Below are 18199 nucleotides of genomic sequence, written 5' to 3'. Positions count from 1 at the left end.
GAGGTGTGTAAATATGTGTTGCAGGAAAACGGTGGTGTGTCCCATCATCGACGTGATCAGTGATGACACGTTTGAGTACATGGCTGGTTCTGACATGACCTACGGAGGCTTCAACTGGAAGCTGAACTTCCGCTGGTACCCTGTACCCCAGAGAGAGATGGACCGTCGCAAGGGAGACCGCACTCTGCCCGTTCGGTAGGTAGGACACACTACCCATCTACAGCACTGGCATAGAGACTGGAACGTAGAGGATATCAACCCTGCTCTAAATGACTGATAGGGCATAGAGACTGGAACGTAGAGGATATCAACCCTGCTCCTAACACATTTTACATTTACATTTTAGTCATTTAGCAGACGCTCTTATCCAGAGCGACTTACAGTAGTGAATGCATACATTTCATACATTTTTTTTTTGCTGGCCCCCCGTGGGAATCGAACCCACAACCCTGGCGTTGCAAACACCATGCTCTACCAACTGAGCTACAGGGAAGGCTAACACTACTGATTCTAAATGTAATAGACTAGTAATAGTGGCATAGAGACTGGAACGTAGAGGATATCAGCCCTGCTCCTAACACTACTGATTCTAAATGTAATAGACTAGTAATAGTGGCATAGAGACTGGAACGTAGAGGATATCAGCCCTGCTCCTAACACTACTGATTCTAAATGTAATAGACTAGTAATAGTGGCATAGAGACTGGAACGTAGAGGATATCAGCCCTGCTCCTAACACTACTGATTCTAAATGTAATAGACTAGTAATAGTGACATAGAGACTGGAACGTAGAGGATATCAGCCCTGCTCCTAACACTACTGATTCTAAATGTAATAGACTAGTAATAGTGGCATAGAGACTGGAACGTAGAGGATATCAGCCCTGCTCCTAACACTACTGATTCTAAATGTAATAGACTAGTAATAGTGGCATAGAGACTGGAACGTAGAGGATATCAGCCCTGCTCCTAACACTACTGATTCTAAATGTAATAGACTAGTAATAGTGGCATAGAGACTGGAACGTAGAGGATATCAGCCCTGCTCCTAACACTACTGATTCTAAATGTAATAGACTAGTAATAGTGACATAGAGACTGGAACGTAGAGGATATCAGCCCTGCTCCTAACACTACTGATTCTAAATGTAATAGACTAGTAATAGTGGCATAGAGACTGGAACGTAGAGGATATCAGCCCTGCTCCTAACACTACTGATTCTAAATGTAATAGACTAGTAATAGTGGCATAGAGACTGGAACGTAGAGGATATCAGCCCTGCTCCTAACACTACTGATTCTAAATGTAATAGACTAGTAATAGTGGCATAGAGACTGGAACGTAGAGGATATCAGCCCTGCTCCTAACACTACTGATTCTAAATGTAATAGACTAGTAATAGTGGCATGGAGACTGGAACGTAGAGGATATCAGCCCTGCTCCTAACACTACTGATTCTAAATGTAATAGACTAGTAATAGTGGCATGGAGACTGGAACGTAGAGGATATCAGCCCTGCTCCTAACACTACTGATTCTAAATGTAATAGACTAGTAATAGTGGCATAGAGACTGGAACGTAGAGGATATCAGCCCTGCTCCTAACACTACTGATTCTAAATGTAATAGACTAGTAATAGTGGCATGGAGACTGGAACGTAGAGGATATCAGCCCTGCTCCTAACACTACTGATTCTAAATGTAATAGACTAGTAATAGTGGCATGGAGACTGGAACGTAGAGGATATCAGCCCTGCTCCTAACACTACTGATTCTAAATGTAATAGACTAGTAATAGTGGCATAGAGACTGGAACGTAGAGGATATCAGCCCTGCTCCTAACACTACTGATTCTAAATGTAATAGACTAGTAATAGTGACATAGAGACTGGAACGTAGAGGATATCAGCCCTGCTCCTAACACTACTGATTCTAAATGTGATAGACTAGTAATAGTGACATAGAGACTGGAACGTAGAGGATATCAGCCCTGCTCCTAACACTACTGATTCTAAATGTGATAGACTAGTAATAGTGGCATAGAGACTGGAACGTAGAGGATATCAGCCCTGCTCCTAACACTACTGATTCTAAATGTGATAGACTAGTAATAGTGGCATAGAGACTGGAACGTAGAGGATATCAGCCCTGCTCCTAACACTACTGATTCTAAATGTAATAGACTAGTAATAGTGGCATAGAGACTGGAACGTAGAGGATATCAGCCCTGCTCCTAACACTACTGATTCTAAATGTAATAGACTAGTAATAGTGGCATAGAGACTGGAACGTAGAGGATATCAGCCCTGCTGCTAACACTACTGATTCTAAATGTAATAGACTAGTAATAGTGGCATAGAGACTGGAACGTAGAGGATATCAGCCCTGCTCCTAACACTACTGATTCTAAATGTAATAGACTAGTAATAGTGGCATAGAGACTGGAACGTAGAGGATATCAGCCCTGCTCCTAACACTACTGATTCTAAATGTAATAGACTAGTAATAGTGGCATAGAGACTGGAACGTAGAGGATATCAGCCCTGCTCCTAACACTACTGATTCTAAATGTAATAGACTAGTAATAGTGGCATAGAGACTGGAACGTAGAGGATATCAGCCCTGCTCCTAACACTACTGATTCTAAATGTAATAGACTAGTAATAGTGGCATAGAGACTGGAACGTAGAGGATATCAGCCCTGCTCCTAACACTACTGATTCTAAATGTAATAGACTAGTAATAGTGGCATAGAGACTGGAACGTAGAGGATATCAGCCCTGCTCCTAACACTACTGATTCTAAATGTAATAGACTAGTAATAGTGGCATAGAGACTGGAACGTAGAGGATATCAGCCCTGCTCCTAACACTACTGATTCTAAATGTAATAGACTAGTAATAGTGGCATAGAGCTTGGAACGTAGAGGATATCAGCCCTGCTCCTAACACTACTGATTCTAAATGTAATAGACTAGTAATAGTGGCATAGAGACCGGAACGTAGAGGATATCAGCCCTGCTCCTAACACTACTGATTCTAAATGTAATAGACTAGTAATAGTGGCATAGAGACCGGAACGTAGAGGATATCAGCCCTGCTCCTAACACTACTGATTCTAAATGTAATAGACTAGTAATAGTGGCATAGAGACCGGAACGTAGAGGATATCAGCCCTGCTCCTAACACTACTGATTCTAAATGTAATAGACTAGTAATAGTGGCATAGAGACCGGAACGTAGAGGATATCAGCCCTGCTCCTAACACTACTGATTCTAAATGTAATAGACTAGTAATAGTGGCATAGAGACCGGAACGTAGAGGATATCAGCCCTGCTCCTAACACTACTGATTCTAAATGTAATAGACTAGTAATAGTGGCATAGAGACCGGAACGTAGAGGATATCAGCCCTGCTCCTAACACTACTGATTCTAAATGTAATAGACTAGTAATAGTGGCATAGAGACCGGAACGTAGAGGATATCAGCCCTGCTCCTAACACTACTGATTCTAAATGTAATAGACTAGTAATAGTGGCATAGAGACCGGAACGTAGAGGATATCAGCCCTGCTCCTAACACTACTGATTCTAAATGTAATAGACTAGTAATAGTGGCATAGAGCTTGGAACGTAGAGGATATCAGCCCTGCTCCTAACACTACTGATTCTAAATGTAATAGACTAGTAATAGTGGCATAGGGACTGGAACGTAGAGGATATCAGCCCTGCTCCTAACACTACTGATTCTAAATGTAATAGACTAGTAATAGTGGCATAGAGACCGGAACGTAGAGGATTTCAGCCCTGCTCCTAACACTACTGATTCTAAATGTAATAGACTAGTAATAGTGGCATAGAGACCGGAACGTAGAGGATATCAGCCCTGCTCCTAACACTACTGATTCTAAATGTAATAGACTAGTAATAGTGGCATAGAGACCGGAACGTAGAGGATATCAGCCCTGCTCCTAACACTACTGATTCTAAATGTAATAGACTAGTAATAGTGGCATAGAGACCGGAACGTAGAGGATATCAGCCCTGCTCCTAACACTACTGATTCTAAATGTAATAGACTAGTAATAGTGGCATAGAGACCGGAACGTAGAGGATATCAGCCCTGCTCCTAACACTACTGATTCTAAATGTAATAGACTAGTAATAGTGGCATAGAGACCGGAACGTAGAGGATATCAGCCCTGCTCCTAACACTACTGATTCTAAATGTAATAGACTAGTAATAGTGGCATAGAGACCGGAACGTAGAGGATATCAACCCTGCTCCTAACACTACTGATTCTAAATGTAATAGACTAGTAATAGTGGCATAGAGACTGGAACGTAGAGGATATCAGCCCTGCTCCTAACACTACTGATTCTAAATGTAATAGACTAGTAATAGTGGCATAGAGACTGGAACGTAGAGGATATCAGCCCTGCTCCTAACACTACTGATTCTAAATGTAATAGACTAGTAATAGTGACATAGAGACTGGAACGTAGAGGATATCAGCCCTGCTCCTAACACTACTGATTCTAAATGTAATAGACTAGTAATAGTGACATAGAGACTGGAACGTAGAGGATATCAGCCCTGCTCCTAACACTACTGATTCTAAATGTAATAGACTAGTAATAGTGGCATAGAGACCGGAACGTAGAGGATATCAGCCCTGCTCCTAACACTACTGATTCTAAATGTAATAGACTAGTAATAGTGGCATAGAGACCGGAACGTAGAGGATATCAGCCCTGCTCCTAACACTACTGATTCTAAATGTAATAGACTAGTAATAGTGGCATAGAGACCTGAACGTAGAGGATATCAGCCCTGCTCCTAACACTACTGATTCTAAATGTAATAGACTAGTAATAGTGACATAGAGACCGGAACGTAGAGGATATCAGCCCTGCTCCTAACACTACTGATTCTAAATGTAATAGACTAGTAATAGTGGCATAGAGACCGGAACGTAGAGGATATCAGCCCTGCTCCTAACACTACTGATTCTAAATGTAATAGACTAGTAATAGTGGCATAGAGACCGGAACGTAGAGGATATCAACCCTGCTGCTAACACTACTGATTCTAAATGTAATAGACTAGTAATAGTGGCATAGAGACCGGAACGTAGAGGATATCAGCCCTGCTCCTAACACTACTGATTCTAAATGTAATAGACTAGTAATAGTGACATAGAGACTGGAACGTAGAGGATATCAGCCCTGCTCCTAACACTACTGATTCTAAATGTAATAGACTAGTAATAGTGACATAGAGACTGGAACGTAGAGGATATCAGCCCTGCTGCTAACACTACTGATTCTAAATGTAATAGACTAGTAATAGTGGCATAGAGACTGGAACGTAGAGGATATCAGCCCTGCTCCTAACACTACTGATTCTAAATGTAATAGACTAGTAATAGTGACATAGAGACTGGAACGTAGAGGATATCAGCCCTGCTCCTAACACTACTGATTCTAAATGTAATAGACTAGTAATAGTGGCATAGAGACTGGAACGTAGAGGATATCAGCCCTGCTCCTAACACTACTGATTCTAAATGTAATAGACTAGTAATAGTGACATAGAGACTGGAACGTAGAGGATATCAGCCCTGCTCCTAACACTACTGATTCTAAATGTAATAGACTAGTAATAGTGGCATAGAGACTGGAACGTAGAGGATATCAGCCCTGCTCCTAACACTACTGATTCTAAATGTAATAGACTAGTAATAGTGACATAGAGACTGGAACGTAGAGGATATCAGCCCTGCTCCTAACACTACTGATTCTAAATGTAATAGACTAGTAATAGTGGCATAGAGACTGGAACGTAGAGGATATCAGCCCTGCTCCTAACACTACTGATTCTAAATGTAATAGACTAGTAATAGTGGCATAGAGACTGGAACGTAGAGGATATCAGCCCTGCTCCTAACACTACTGATTCTAAATGTAATAGACTAGTAATAGTGGCATAGAGACTGGAACGTAGAGGATATCAGCCCTGCTCCTAACACTACTGATTCTAAATGTAATAGACTAGTAATAGTGGCATAGAGACTGGAACGTAGAGGATATCAGCCCTGCTCCTAACACTACTGATTCTAAATGTAATAGACTAGTAATAGTGGCATGGAGACTGGAACGTAGAGGATATCAGCCCTGCTCCTAACACTACTGATTCTAAATGTAATAGACTAGTAATAGTGGCATGGAGACTGGAACGTAGAGGATATCAGCCCTGCTCCTAACACTACTGATTCTAAATGTAATAGACTAGTAATAGTGGCATGGAGACTGGAACGTAGAGGATATCAGCCCTGCTCCTAACACTACTGATTCTAAATGTAATAGACTAGTAATAGTGACATAGAGACTGGAACGTAGAGGATATCAGCCCTGCTCCTAACACTACTGATTCTAAATGTAATAGACTAGTAATAGTGACATAGAGACTGGAACGTAGAGGATATCAGCCCTGCTCCTAACACTACTGATTCTAAATGTGATAGACTAGTAATAGTGACATAGAGACTGGAACGTAGAGGATATCAGCCCTGCTCCTAACACTACTGATTCTAAATGTGATAGACTAGTAATAGTGGCATAGAGACTGGAACGTAGAGGATATCAGCCCTGCTCCTAACACTACTGATTCTAAATGTGATAGACTAGTAATAGTGGCATAGAGACTGGAACGTAGAGGATATCAGCCCTGCTCCTAACACTACTGATTCTAAATGTGATAGACTAGTAATAGTGGCATAGAGACTGGAACGTAGAGGATATCAGCCCTGCTCCTAACACTACTGATTCTAAATGTAATAGACTAGTAATAGTGGCATAGAGACTGGAACGTAGAGGATATCAGCCCTGCTCCTAACACTACTGATTCTAAATGTAATAGACTAGTAATAGTGGCATAGAGACTGGAACGTAGAGGATATCAGCCCTGCTCCTAACACTACTGATTCTAAATGTAATAGACTAGTAATAGTGGCATAGAGACTGGAACGTAGAGGATATCAGCCCTGCTCCTAACACTACTGATTCTAAATGTAATAGACTAGTAATAGTGGCATAGAGCTTGGAACGTAGAGGATATCAGCCCTGCTCCTAACACTACTGATTCTAAATGTAATAGACTAGTAATAGTGGCATAGGGACTGGAACGTAGAGGATATCAGCCCTGCTCCTAACACTACTGATTCTAAATGTAATAGACTAGTAATAGTGGCATAGAGACCGGAACGTAGAGGATATCAGTCCTGCTCCTAACACTACTGATTCTAAATGTAATAGACTAGTAATAGTGGCATAGGGACCGGAACGTAGAGGATATCAGCCCTGCTCCTAACACTACTGATTCTAAATGTAATAGACTAGTAATAGTGGCATAGAGACCGGAACGTAGAGGATATCAGCCCTGCTCCTAACACTACTGATTCTAAATGTAATAGACTAGTAATAGTGGCATAGAGACCGGAACGTAGAGGATATCAGCCCTGCTCCTAACACTACTGATTCTAAATGTAATAGACTAGTAATAGTGGCATAGAGACCGGAACGTAGAGGATATCAGCCCTGCTCCTAACACTACTGATTCTAAATGTAATAGACTAGTAATAGTGGCATAGAGACCGGAACGTAGAGGATATCAGCCCTGCTCCTAACACTACTGATTCTAAATGTAATAGACTAGTAATAGTGGCATAGAGACCGGAACGTAGAGGATATCAGCCCTGCTCCTAACACTACTGATTCTAAATGTAATAGACTAGTAATAGTGGCATAGAGACTGGAACGTAGAGGATATCAGCCCTGCTCCTAACACTACTGATTCTAAATGTAATAGACTAGTAATAGTGCCATAGAGACTGGAACGTAGAGGATATCAGCCCTGCTCCTAACACTACTGATTCTAAATGTAATAGACTAGTAATAGTGCCATAGAGACTGGAACGTAGAGGATATCAGCCCTGCTCCTAACACTACTGATTCTAAATGTAATAGACTAATAATAGTGGCATAGAGACTGGAACGTAGAGGATATCAGCCCTGCTCCTAACACTACTGATTCTAAATGTAATAGACTAGTAATAGTGCCAAAGAGACTGGAACGTAGAGGATATCAGCCCTGCTCCTAACACTACTGATTCTAAATGTAATAGACTAGTAATAGAGGCATAGCTGGGACTTAGTTAGAAGCTCTGTTTTCAGTAAAATACATGAGCTCAGTGTGGTGTAGCCGTGTTGCTGTGTTCCTGTGTAGTTGAAGATAGGGAAACTCTGGGAACATTCAGGAATAAAACCCAGGGTTTGTTTTCGCTTGTCCCTCATCACCTCTTCCTGTTCATGTTCCCCACCAGTCCAACTGGGACTATCAGAGGCACATTCAGAGGTCCCATTTCCAGTCAGAGTCCCTGCTTCCATCACAACACAGGGAAACAGACTAGTCTATTCATGAGGTGACCTGAGTAAAGTAGTTTAAGTAAAACAACATGTTATTGAGTTTATCTTTAGCCAGCTAATATCAGCGAAGGTGTTTTTCTGTTTTCCCCTGCCTGCGTGGCCAAGGTGTTTTTCTGTTTTCCCCTGCCTGCGTGGCCAAGGTGTTTTTCTGTTTTCCCCTGCCTGCGTGGCCAAGGTGTTTTTCTGTTTTCCCCTGCCTGCGTGGCCAAGGTGTTTTTCTGTTTTCCCCTGCCTGCGTGGCCAAGGTGTTTTTCTGTTTTCCCCTGCCTGCGTGGCCAAGGTGTTTTTCTGTTTTCCCCTGCCTGCGTGGCCAAGGTGTTTTTCTGTTTTCCCCTGCCTGCGTGGCCAAGGTGTTTTTCTGTTTTCCCCTGCCTGCGTGGCCAAGGTGTTTTTCTGTTTTCCCCTGCCTGCGTGGCCAAGGTGTTTTTCTGTTTTCCCCTGCCTGCGTGGCCAAGGTGTTTTTCTGTTTTCCCCTGCCTGCGTGGCCAAGGTGTTTTTCTGTTTTCCCCTGCCTGCGTGGCCAAGGTGTTTTTCTGTTTTCCCCTGCCTGCGTGGCCAAGGTGTTTTTCTGTTTTCCCCTGCCTGCGTGGCCAAGGTGTTTTTCTGTTTTCCCCTGCCTGCGTGGCCAAGGTGTTTTGCTACTCTTGTGTTCCCAGCTGGCCAACAACAGAACGTGTGTGACTCCCCACACAGTGCACAGCTCCACAGCTCAGATCGTGTTCCCACAATATGTTTCCCCAGGGGGACGTGTGCTGTTCTATTTGTAGTTCTATGTGGCACTGGCACCATGTTTCCTGTTGTCTTCCTGATCAACATCTTGAAAACAAGTCTTTAGCTCAATGACATATGGTGGCAAGAAAGTATGTGAACCCTTTGGAATTACCTGGATTTCTGCTTAAATTGGTCATAAAATGTCATCTGATCTTCATCTAGGTCACAACAATAGACAAACACAGTCTGCTTAAACTAATAACACACAAACAATTATATGTTTTCATTTATTTATTGAACACACTGTTTAAACATTCACAGTGCAGGGTGGGAAAAGTATGTGAACCGTTGGATTTAATAACTGGTTGACCCTCCTTTGGAAGCAATAACCTCAACCAAACGTTTTCTGTAGTTGCGGATCAGACCTGCACAACGTTCAGGAGGAATTTTGGACCATTCCTCTTTACAAAGCTGTTTCAGTTCAGAAATATTCTTGTGATTTCTGGTGTGAACCACTCTATTTAGGTTATGCCACAGCATCTCAATCGGGTTGAGGTCAGGACTCTGACTGGGCCACTCCAGAAGGCGTATTTCCTTCTGTTGAAGCCATTCTGTTGTTGATTTACTTCTGTGTTTTGGGTCGTTGTCCTGTTGCATCACCCAACTTCTGTTGAGCTTCAATTGGTGACAGATAGCCTAACATTCTCCTGCAAAATGTCTTGATAAACTTGGGAATTCATTTTTCCGTCGATGATAGCAAGCTGTCCAGGCCCTGAGGCAGCAAAGCAGCCCCAAACCATGATGCTCCCTCCACCATACTTTACAGTTGGGATGAGGTTTTGATGTTGGTGTGCTGTGCCTTTTTGTCTCCACACATAGTGTTGTGTGTTCCTTCCAAACAACTCAACTTTAGTTTCATCTGTCCACAGAATATGTTGCCAGTAGCGCTGTGGAACATCCAGGTGCTCTTTTGTAAACTTCAGGCGTGCAGAAATGTTTATTTTGGACAGCAGTGGCATCTTTCGTGGTGTTTTCCCATGAACACCATTCTTGTTTAGTGTTTTATGTATCATAGACTCATCAACAGATGTTAGCATGTTCCAGAGATTTCTGTAAATCTTTAGCTGACACTCTAGGATTCTTCTTAACCTAGTTGAGCATTATGCGCTGTGCTCTTGCAGTCATCTTTGCAGGACATCCTAGGGAGAGTAGCAACAGTATTGAACTTTCTTCATTTATAGACATTTTGTCTTACCGTGGGAATGAGGAACATCAAGGCTTTTAGAGATACTTTTGTAACCCTTTCCAGCTTTATGCAAGTCAACAATTCTTAATCGATTCAGTTTAATATATTCAATTCAATATAGACAATAAAAATACAATAATTTATGTGTTATTAGTTTAAGCACACTGTTTGTGTCTATTGTAGTGACTTGTAGTGATTTGATCTGAGATGAAAGTCTGATAAAATGTTATGATGAATTTATGCAGAAATCCAGGTAATTCCAAAGGGTTCACATACTTGTTCTTGCCACTGTATATCCCTCCTGAGAGACTGACAGGGAGAGAGAGATTACTTGCTTTGGCAATGTTAACATATGTTTCCCATGCCAATAAAGCCCTTACATTGAATTGAATTGGATTGAGATGGAAAAACAGGAAAAAACAACGATCTCTGGAGGTCGACGTGATGTTTTTGTGCCTCTGAAGATACCATCTCTACTGACAAACTTGTGATCTCTGTCGCAAACATGAAACCAGAATGTAGTTTTGAGTGACTGTTTTCTCTCTCCCCCTCTCCCCTCACTCTCTCTCCCTCTCTCTCTCCCCCTTGCTCTCTCTCTCCCCCCCACCTCCCTCCCCTCTCTCTCCACTACCCTCCCCTCTCTCTCACTCTCTCTCTCCCCCCCTCTCTCTCTCTCTCTCTCTCTCTCTCTCTCCAGGACTCCTACCATGGCCGGTGGGTTGTTTTCTATAGACAGAGATTATTTCCAGGAGATAGGGACGTATGACGCAGGTATGGACATTTGGGGAGGAGAGAACCTGGAGATCTCCTTTAGGGTGAGTACACACATACACAGGGCACACGCACACATACACAGGGCACACATACACATACACAGGGCACACATACACATACACAGGGCACACATACACAGGGCACACATACACAGGGCACACGCACACATACACAGGGCACACATACACAGGGCACACATACACAGGGCACACGCACACATACACAGGGCACACATACACAGGGCACATATACACAGGGCACACATACACAGGGCACACGCACACATACACAGGGCACACATACACAGGGCACATATACACAGGGCACACATACACAGGGCACACGCACACATACACAGGGCACACATACACAGGGCACACGCACACATACACAGGGCACACATACACAGGGCACACGCACACATACACAGGGCACACATACACAGGGCACACGCACACATACACAGGGCACACATACACAGGGCACACGCACACATACACAGGGCACACGCACACATACACAGGGCACACATACACAGGGCACACATACACATACACAGGGCACACATACACAGGGCACACGCACACATACACAGGGCACACATACACAGGGCACACATACACAGGGCACACATACACAGGGCACACATACACAGGGCACACATACACAGGGCACACATACACAGGGCACACATACACATACACAGGGCACACATACACAGGGCACACGCACACATACACAGGGCACACATACACAGGGCACACATACACAGGGCACACATACACAGGGCACACATATACAGGGCACACATACACAGGGCACACATACACAGGGCACACATACACAGGGCATGCAAGCGCACACACACACCAGGGATGCAAACTAGTCACCTTTTGGTGAAATTCGCCGTTTTGAATCCAAAATAGGCGACTTACGTGAATCGTGTTGATCAGATGAGAAAAGTTTGGCAGTGGGAGCTTTGGATCACTACTGACTCTAAGTGAACGAGCGATGCGCGTTTGTAAGTGAACGAGTGATGCGCGTTTGGAGCAATTCTGTCTGTGTCCAAGGCTCAGCCAATCATTCACATAACAACAGAATGCAGCCTGAAGAGAGAAGAGACAACCAATGTGCTAGTTACAGAATCAGGGCACTCTGAAAGACAGCAGTAGGGTGCAGAGGAAGGTGATGAAGCATACTTCATGAGCTGTAACCGAAAAACAACTGGCATTTGGAAAGTTTGAGGTGAGGGAGAAAGTGTGGTGGAACAAGTATTGTTAGCGTTGTTAAGTATCTTGCTGTAGTAGCTGGATGGAGTTCTCCGTTAGCTAGCCAGAGAAATGTTGAGAAACATTAGCCAACTTAGCTGATCAAATTATTGAGTTTATTGTGTGAAAATTAGCTGGCTAATAAAGTCAGACAGCTAGCTAGCTAACGTTACTACATCAGATGAGCTAACGTTCGTAACCTAACCAATTCGCTATAGTATTAATTGGTACTCCTTGCCGTTCCTCAAGTTATAACGAGTTAGTTGCTTACTGGACCCTGGCGATCTGTGTGAAACATTAACTAGCTACCGAACCAACTATTTTCTGTGAACTAATGTTTTCCCTCTACAGTATGTGGTTCATTTTCAGAATGAGAGAATTAGGTGAAAATGAGGCGTTGCTTGTTAACCCCTGTGCGGCCTCACATCCAGCGAAAAATCATATCGCCATTAGCATAACAAAATGTAATTTAAAAAAATATATATATATTTTTTTTCAAATTATATCGTTTTATAGATACACCTCTCCTGAATCGAACCACGTTGTCAGATTTCAAAAAGGCTTTACAGCAAAAGCAAAACATTAGATTATGTTAGAGGAGTATATCGTAAAAGTAGCCACATAGCCATTTTCCGACCAACCACATGCATCACAAATAACCAAAAAAACAGCTAAATGCAGCACTAACCTTTGACAATCTTCATCAGATGACACACCTAGGACATCATGTTACACAATACATGCATTATTTTGTTCGATAAAGTTCATATTTATATATAAAAACAGCATTTTACATCGGTGCGTAACGTTGACTAACTATTTTCCCTCAAATGCATCCGATGAAACAGAGCTACAATTTACTAAATTGCTATTCGAAAACATTTTTAAAATGTAATATTGTCATTCTAAGATTTATAGATGAATATCTCTTGAAAGCACCTGTAATGCCAGATTTAAAAATAACTTTACTGGGTAATCACACTTTGCGATAAAAGGGGATGCGATACTCAGAACAATAGGCTAGCCATCTTGGAACAATCGCATATCACATCTAGTCTTGTATACTATTGTCAATAATCCCTTACCTTTGGTTGTCTTCATCAGAAAGCACTTCCAGGAATCCCAGGTCCACAACAAATGTATTTTCGTTCGAAAAAATGACTCCTTTATGTTCCAAGAGCTTGTTCTTGTTAGCGCGTCTGAAGGCTGATCCAAATGCTCCGTCGGCCGCGGGACAGCCATTTCGAGAAAATGCATTTTTTTCCCATTTAGGTTCGTTCAAACATGTCAAACGTTGTATAACATAAATCTTCAGGGCGTTTTTCAACAAGAGAGCCAATAAGATTCGAGGGGGACGATTGCATTGTGTTTCAAAACGTTTCGAAAGGGGAGGGTAACCAGGGGCGCCGGCGTCATAATGGTGATGGCCCTCTCCGTGTGACCACGTTCCACAGCGTCTCATTCATTCAGTTTTAACAGTAGAAGGCTCAAACCAATTTGTGAAGACTGGGGACATCTAGTGGAAGCAATAGGAAGTGCTCAATGAACCATAGCTCACGATGTGATTAATAGGCAACGTGATGAAGTTGAGTTCGCAATTCAGAATTCCACTTCCTGTTTCCATCTGTCTCGGGGTTTTGACTGCCATATGAGTTCTGTTATACTCACAGACACCATTCAAACAGTTTTAGAAACTTTAGGGTGTTTTCTATCCACAAGTATTAATTATATGCATATCCTAGCTTCTGAGTTTGAGTAGGAGGCCGTTTAAAATGGGCACAAATTTTTTTCAAAAATCGCTTTAGCGCCCCCTATCCTAGGGTAACGCCAAGAGGTTAAACACGTGGATTCAGGGATCAAGTGTAGCTGGAGCTGGGCCTGGCTTATGCTGGATGCCAATAGAGGTGAAAGAAACGCCACACACTTTCCCTCTTTCAACACAGTGGATAAAAGGGGTATGCCAGGTGTACTCTCTGCCTGAAAGAGATCAAGTATGCCAACAAAGGGTATCATGCTCTGTTGGCACATTGTAGAACAGATGTCCACAGGCAGAACATGTACAATGTAATAACATGCAGTGCAGACCAAAGATATTGCTTTTGTTGTGTTGAACTTGGTAGTAACACCTTTGTGTGGGTGAGGGGGGATTATTGTTTTACTTAGTGAATGTTATTTTGGTACACATGTAGCCTTGTGCACTTGATCGAGGTCTACTATAGTGACCACTACAATAGAGCAAACATAGAATGCCTGTTTGTTTCATTCTATTTCTACTTTAAGATGTTTTTTTCTCAAGTGCAGTATTTAGATGTGTGGTCACACGTATTCTATTATAAAGGCTGTCATGGCTAACTGCAATATTACTGGATTGTTTTTTCTCGAGACTTGAGTGTCATTTGCAGTAAAGTCTAGGCAACAAATAACATTGGATTGTTTTCCTTACATGTTTTAGCTGTGAGTTCGGTTCACATGAACCACTTTTTATTTGACACACAGAGACTGATCACGTAGATCATATTCTGTGTTGTTTAATTAGTTCAAACCTGCATTTCCACCTAGCAGGGATTTTTTACGTTTTTTATGTTTCAGTGGAGGGAAAAAAGTTTTTGGGCCCTCAACAGTTTGCATCCCTCACACACACACACACACACACACACACACACACACACACACACACACACACACACACACACACACACACACACACACACAGGGCTATGTAGTTGTAACATGAGAGTTTCTGGTGTGTTGTAGATCTGGCAGTGCGGGGGGACGTTGGAGATCGTGACGTGTTCTCACGTGGGTCACGTGTTCCGGAAGGCCACGCCCTATACGTTTCCAGGGGGAACGGGTCAGATCATCAATAAGAACAACAGACGCCTGGCCGAGGTCTGGATGGACCAGTTCAAAAACTTCTTCTACATCATCTCCCCTGGTGAGTGAGTGAGGGGCGAGGGTTGCTGTGTGTCTGGGGGATGTTTCAAAACAGAAGCCAGGTATGTATTCTCCAATCAATCAAATGTATTTATAAAGCCCTTTTTCATCAGCAGTTGTCACAAAGTGCTATACAGAAACCCAGCCTAAAAACCTCAAACAGCAAGCAATACAGATGATGAAGCACGGTGGCTAGGAAAAACTCCCTAGAAAGGCCAGAACCTAGGAAGAAACCTAGAGAGGAAGCAGGCTATGAGGGGTGGCCAGTCCTCTTCTGGCTGTGCCGGGTGGAGATTATAACAGAACATGGCCAAGATGTTCAAACGTTCATAGATGACCAGCAGGGTCAGATAATAATAATCACAGTGGTTGTAGAGGGTGCAACAGGTCAGCACCTCAGGAGTAAATGTCAGTTGGCTTTCCATAGCCGATCTTTCAGAGTTAGAGACAGCAGGTGCTGTATAGAGAGATGGTCGAAAACAGCAGGTCCGGGTCAAGGTAGCACGTCCTGTGAACAGGTCAGTGTTCCATAGCCGCAGGCAGAACAGTTGAAACTGGAGCAACAGCATGACCAGGTGGACTGGGGACAGCAAGGAGTCATCAGACCAGGTAATCCTGAGGCATGGTCCTAAGGCTCAAGTCCTCTGAGAGAAGAGAACGAGAGAGAGAGAGAAAGCGGGAGAGAGAGAATTAGAGGGAGCATACTTAAATTCACACAGGACGCCGGATAAGACAGGAAAATTTCTCCAGATATAACAGACTGACCCTAGCCCTCCGATAAACTATTGCAACATAATTACTGAAGGCTGAGACAGGAGGGGTCGGGAGACACTGTGCGACGGGGGGGAGGGGCAGAATAATTTCACGCTACACAGCCTCTATTAACCTTGCCATCTCATCACTGACACACACACATACACACACACACAGACACACACACCCCTGCACAGATCAGGTAGAGGACAGACAAGAACAAGGACAAATGTTCACCTCTCTTCCACTAACAGGAAGTTTAGTGTTCACTGCTTCCTCTTACTTTAATAACAATCCCTAATCCAGAGAAGTAGATATCAAACACACTATGAGAAACATGTTTGTAAGATTCTTCCAGTCCTTTGGGTAGTTGGTGATCGTTCTGCCCCTGAACAAGGCAGTTAACCCACCGTTCCTAGGCCATCATTGAAAATAAGAATGTGTTCTTAACTGACTTGCCTAGTTAAATAAAGGTGTAAAAAAAACAACAACAAAAAACGCCAAATCGGTGTCCAAAAATACCGATTTCCGATTGCTATGAAAACTTGAAATCGGCCCTAATTAATCGGCCATTCCGATTAATCGGTCAACCTCTAGTATTTACCCTTTAATTCAAGTGCACACCTAGCAAGAGGCTGTTGTTGAGCAGGGTTTTTGTAGCCACATATGATGGTAGATAAAACAAATACCCACTGGGTTGATGAAAATAACCCTGATATCATTCTGCCAGGTCAGCATAGGCTACTTTGTAGTTAACATTTAATTGAGAAGTTTTTTGGGAGCCGTTCCATCTACCAGAAGAGCTTCATCGCTAACGGCTACACAAAGTGGTAGACTCGTGCACTGCAGAAACAGACAGGGGCATTCTCGTTGCCTCTTGACTTAGAAAGTTGCAGGAAATACGAATCACTGATGCATTCTGTTCCTGTCTTATGATAATTTTGGGGAAGTTAATTCATTTTCAATACATTTAGTTGATTCCCTAATAAGGTCAATACATCTTTGAATATTGTTGAATTCTGTTTTAATGCCTGGATTCCCTGAGGGCCCTAATTATCATATTTGGACCAGAATGAGGCTCTCCACTATCTATTGTTCCTTCAGTGATGATTCATCATCTTCATCGAATGTTTTCATAATTTATCTGCAGATAATTGCCAAAAAGCCTAGGCCTACCAGTAGCCTATACAAATTAGGGAGCCAAATGAACGTCTCTCCGACGCCATTCGGTGGGCTACAGACTGACGAGATGAAAGTCACTCACTTTATCGTCCTGTTTGGCAAGCCCCGACATCCTAGGAAAGGAAACCTAGGAAATCCTTTGGTTGACTTGTCCCGATGCGACACCATGGACATATAACCATGTTGAAGGGCAAAGGGATGTAGGCCATTTGAATTTATTCAGTCAGTTCGACACCTTTTAGAAACTAGTCAACACTTGCTGTTCAGTTGTCAATCAACACACAGTAAATAGCCTAGGCCGCTCCGCGTGGCTGACTATGTGAAACGCAAAAGAAAATGAATGATTTTGTGTCAGTAAACAATAATTAGGCTAAGTCATGGATTTCCACTCATCGTTACCACTTACATTACATGGGATGTGCAAATTCATGAGAATCATGCTCTCTCCCACAGGTGTAAAGAAATTTGACTGCAACCAGAAATCTGTAGGCTATATAATGATGAGATGCTCATGTCTCCTCCCTACCAATGGGAGTCGTTGTCCCAAAGGCGGGAAGGCAGGCGACAAGCTTAGGTCCAAAATAAGATCATAGAAACGCATTGGACAGATTTTGGCGAGTGTGAAACCTCTCGCTTTGCCTCTTCCTCTCTGCTGCATTTCCCTGTCATCACTCGCTTTGTGACTGACAGGCGCCTGTCCTATAAATAGATCACTAGAAGATACATATCGTTCATTCTAGCAGGAGAGGGCTCGATGGACTAGCGAATTGAAACGTAAATGAAAAGTAGCCTAGTTAATATGAAGTGGAAAATGTAGCTGGCTGAAAATGAGTCTGTAACCTGC

The 18199-nt window shown here is 42.8% G+C and overlaps 1 protein-coding gene across 3 annotated transcripts in view; it reads left to right on the top strand.

Moving 5' to 3' along the window:
• Positions 1–18199, top strand: part of LOC106594804 (polypeptide N-acetylgalactosaminyltransferase 1) — a 130307-nt gene that overhangs the window by 96603 nt on the left and 15505 nt on the right. For all 3 annotated transcript variants that reach the window (XM_045719033.1, XM_045719031.1, XM_045719032.1), the window contains 3 exons: positions 25–195; positions 11142–11259; positions 15241–15421. In XM_045719033.1, coding sequence (XP_045574989.1) covers positions 25–195; positions 11142–11259; positions 15241–15421 — 470 coding nt within the window. The remainder of the gene's footprint in view (positions 1–24; positions 196–11141; positions 11260–15240; positions 15422–18199) is intronic.

This window comes from Salmo salar, chromosome ssa05, assembly GCF_905237065.1.
Source record: "Salmo salar chromosome ssa05, Ssal_v3.1, whole genome shotgun sequence".
In the NCBI taxonomy this organism is placed as follows: domain Eukaryota; kingdom Metazoa; phylum Chordata; class Actinopteri; order Salmoniformes; family Salmonidae; genus Salmo; species Salmo salar.
This window is presented reverse-complemented; position numbering and strand designations above follow the sequence as displayed.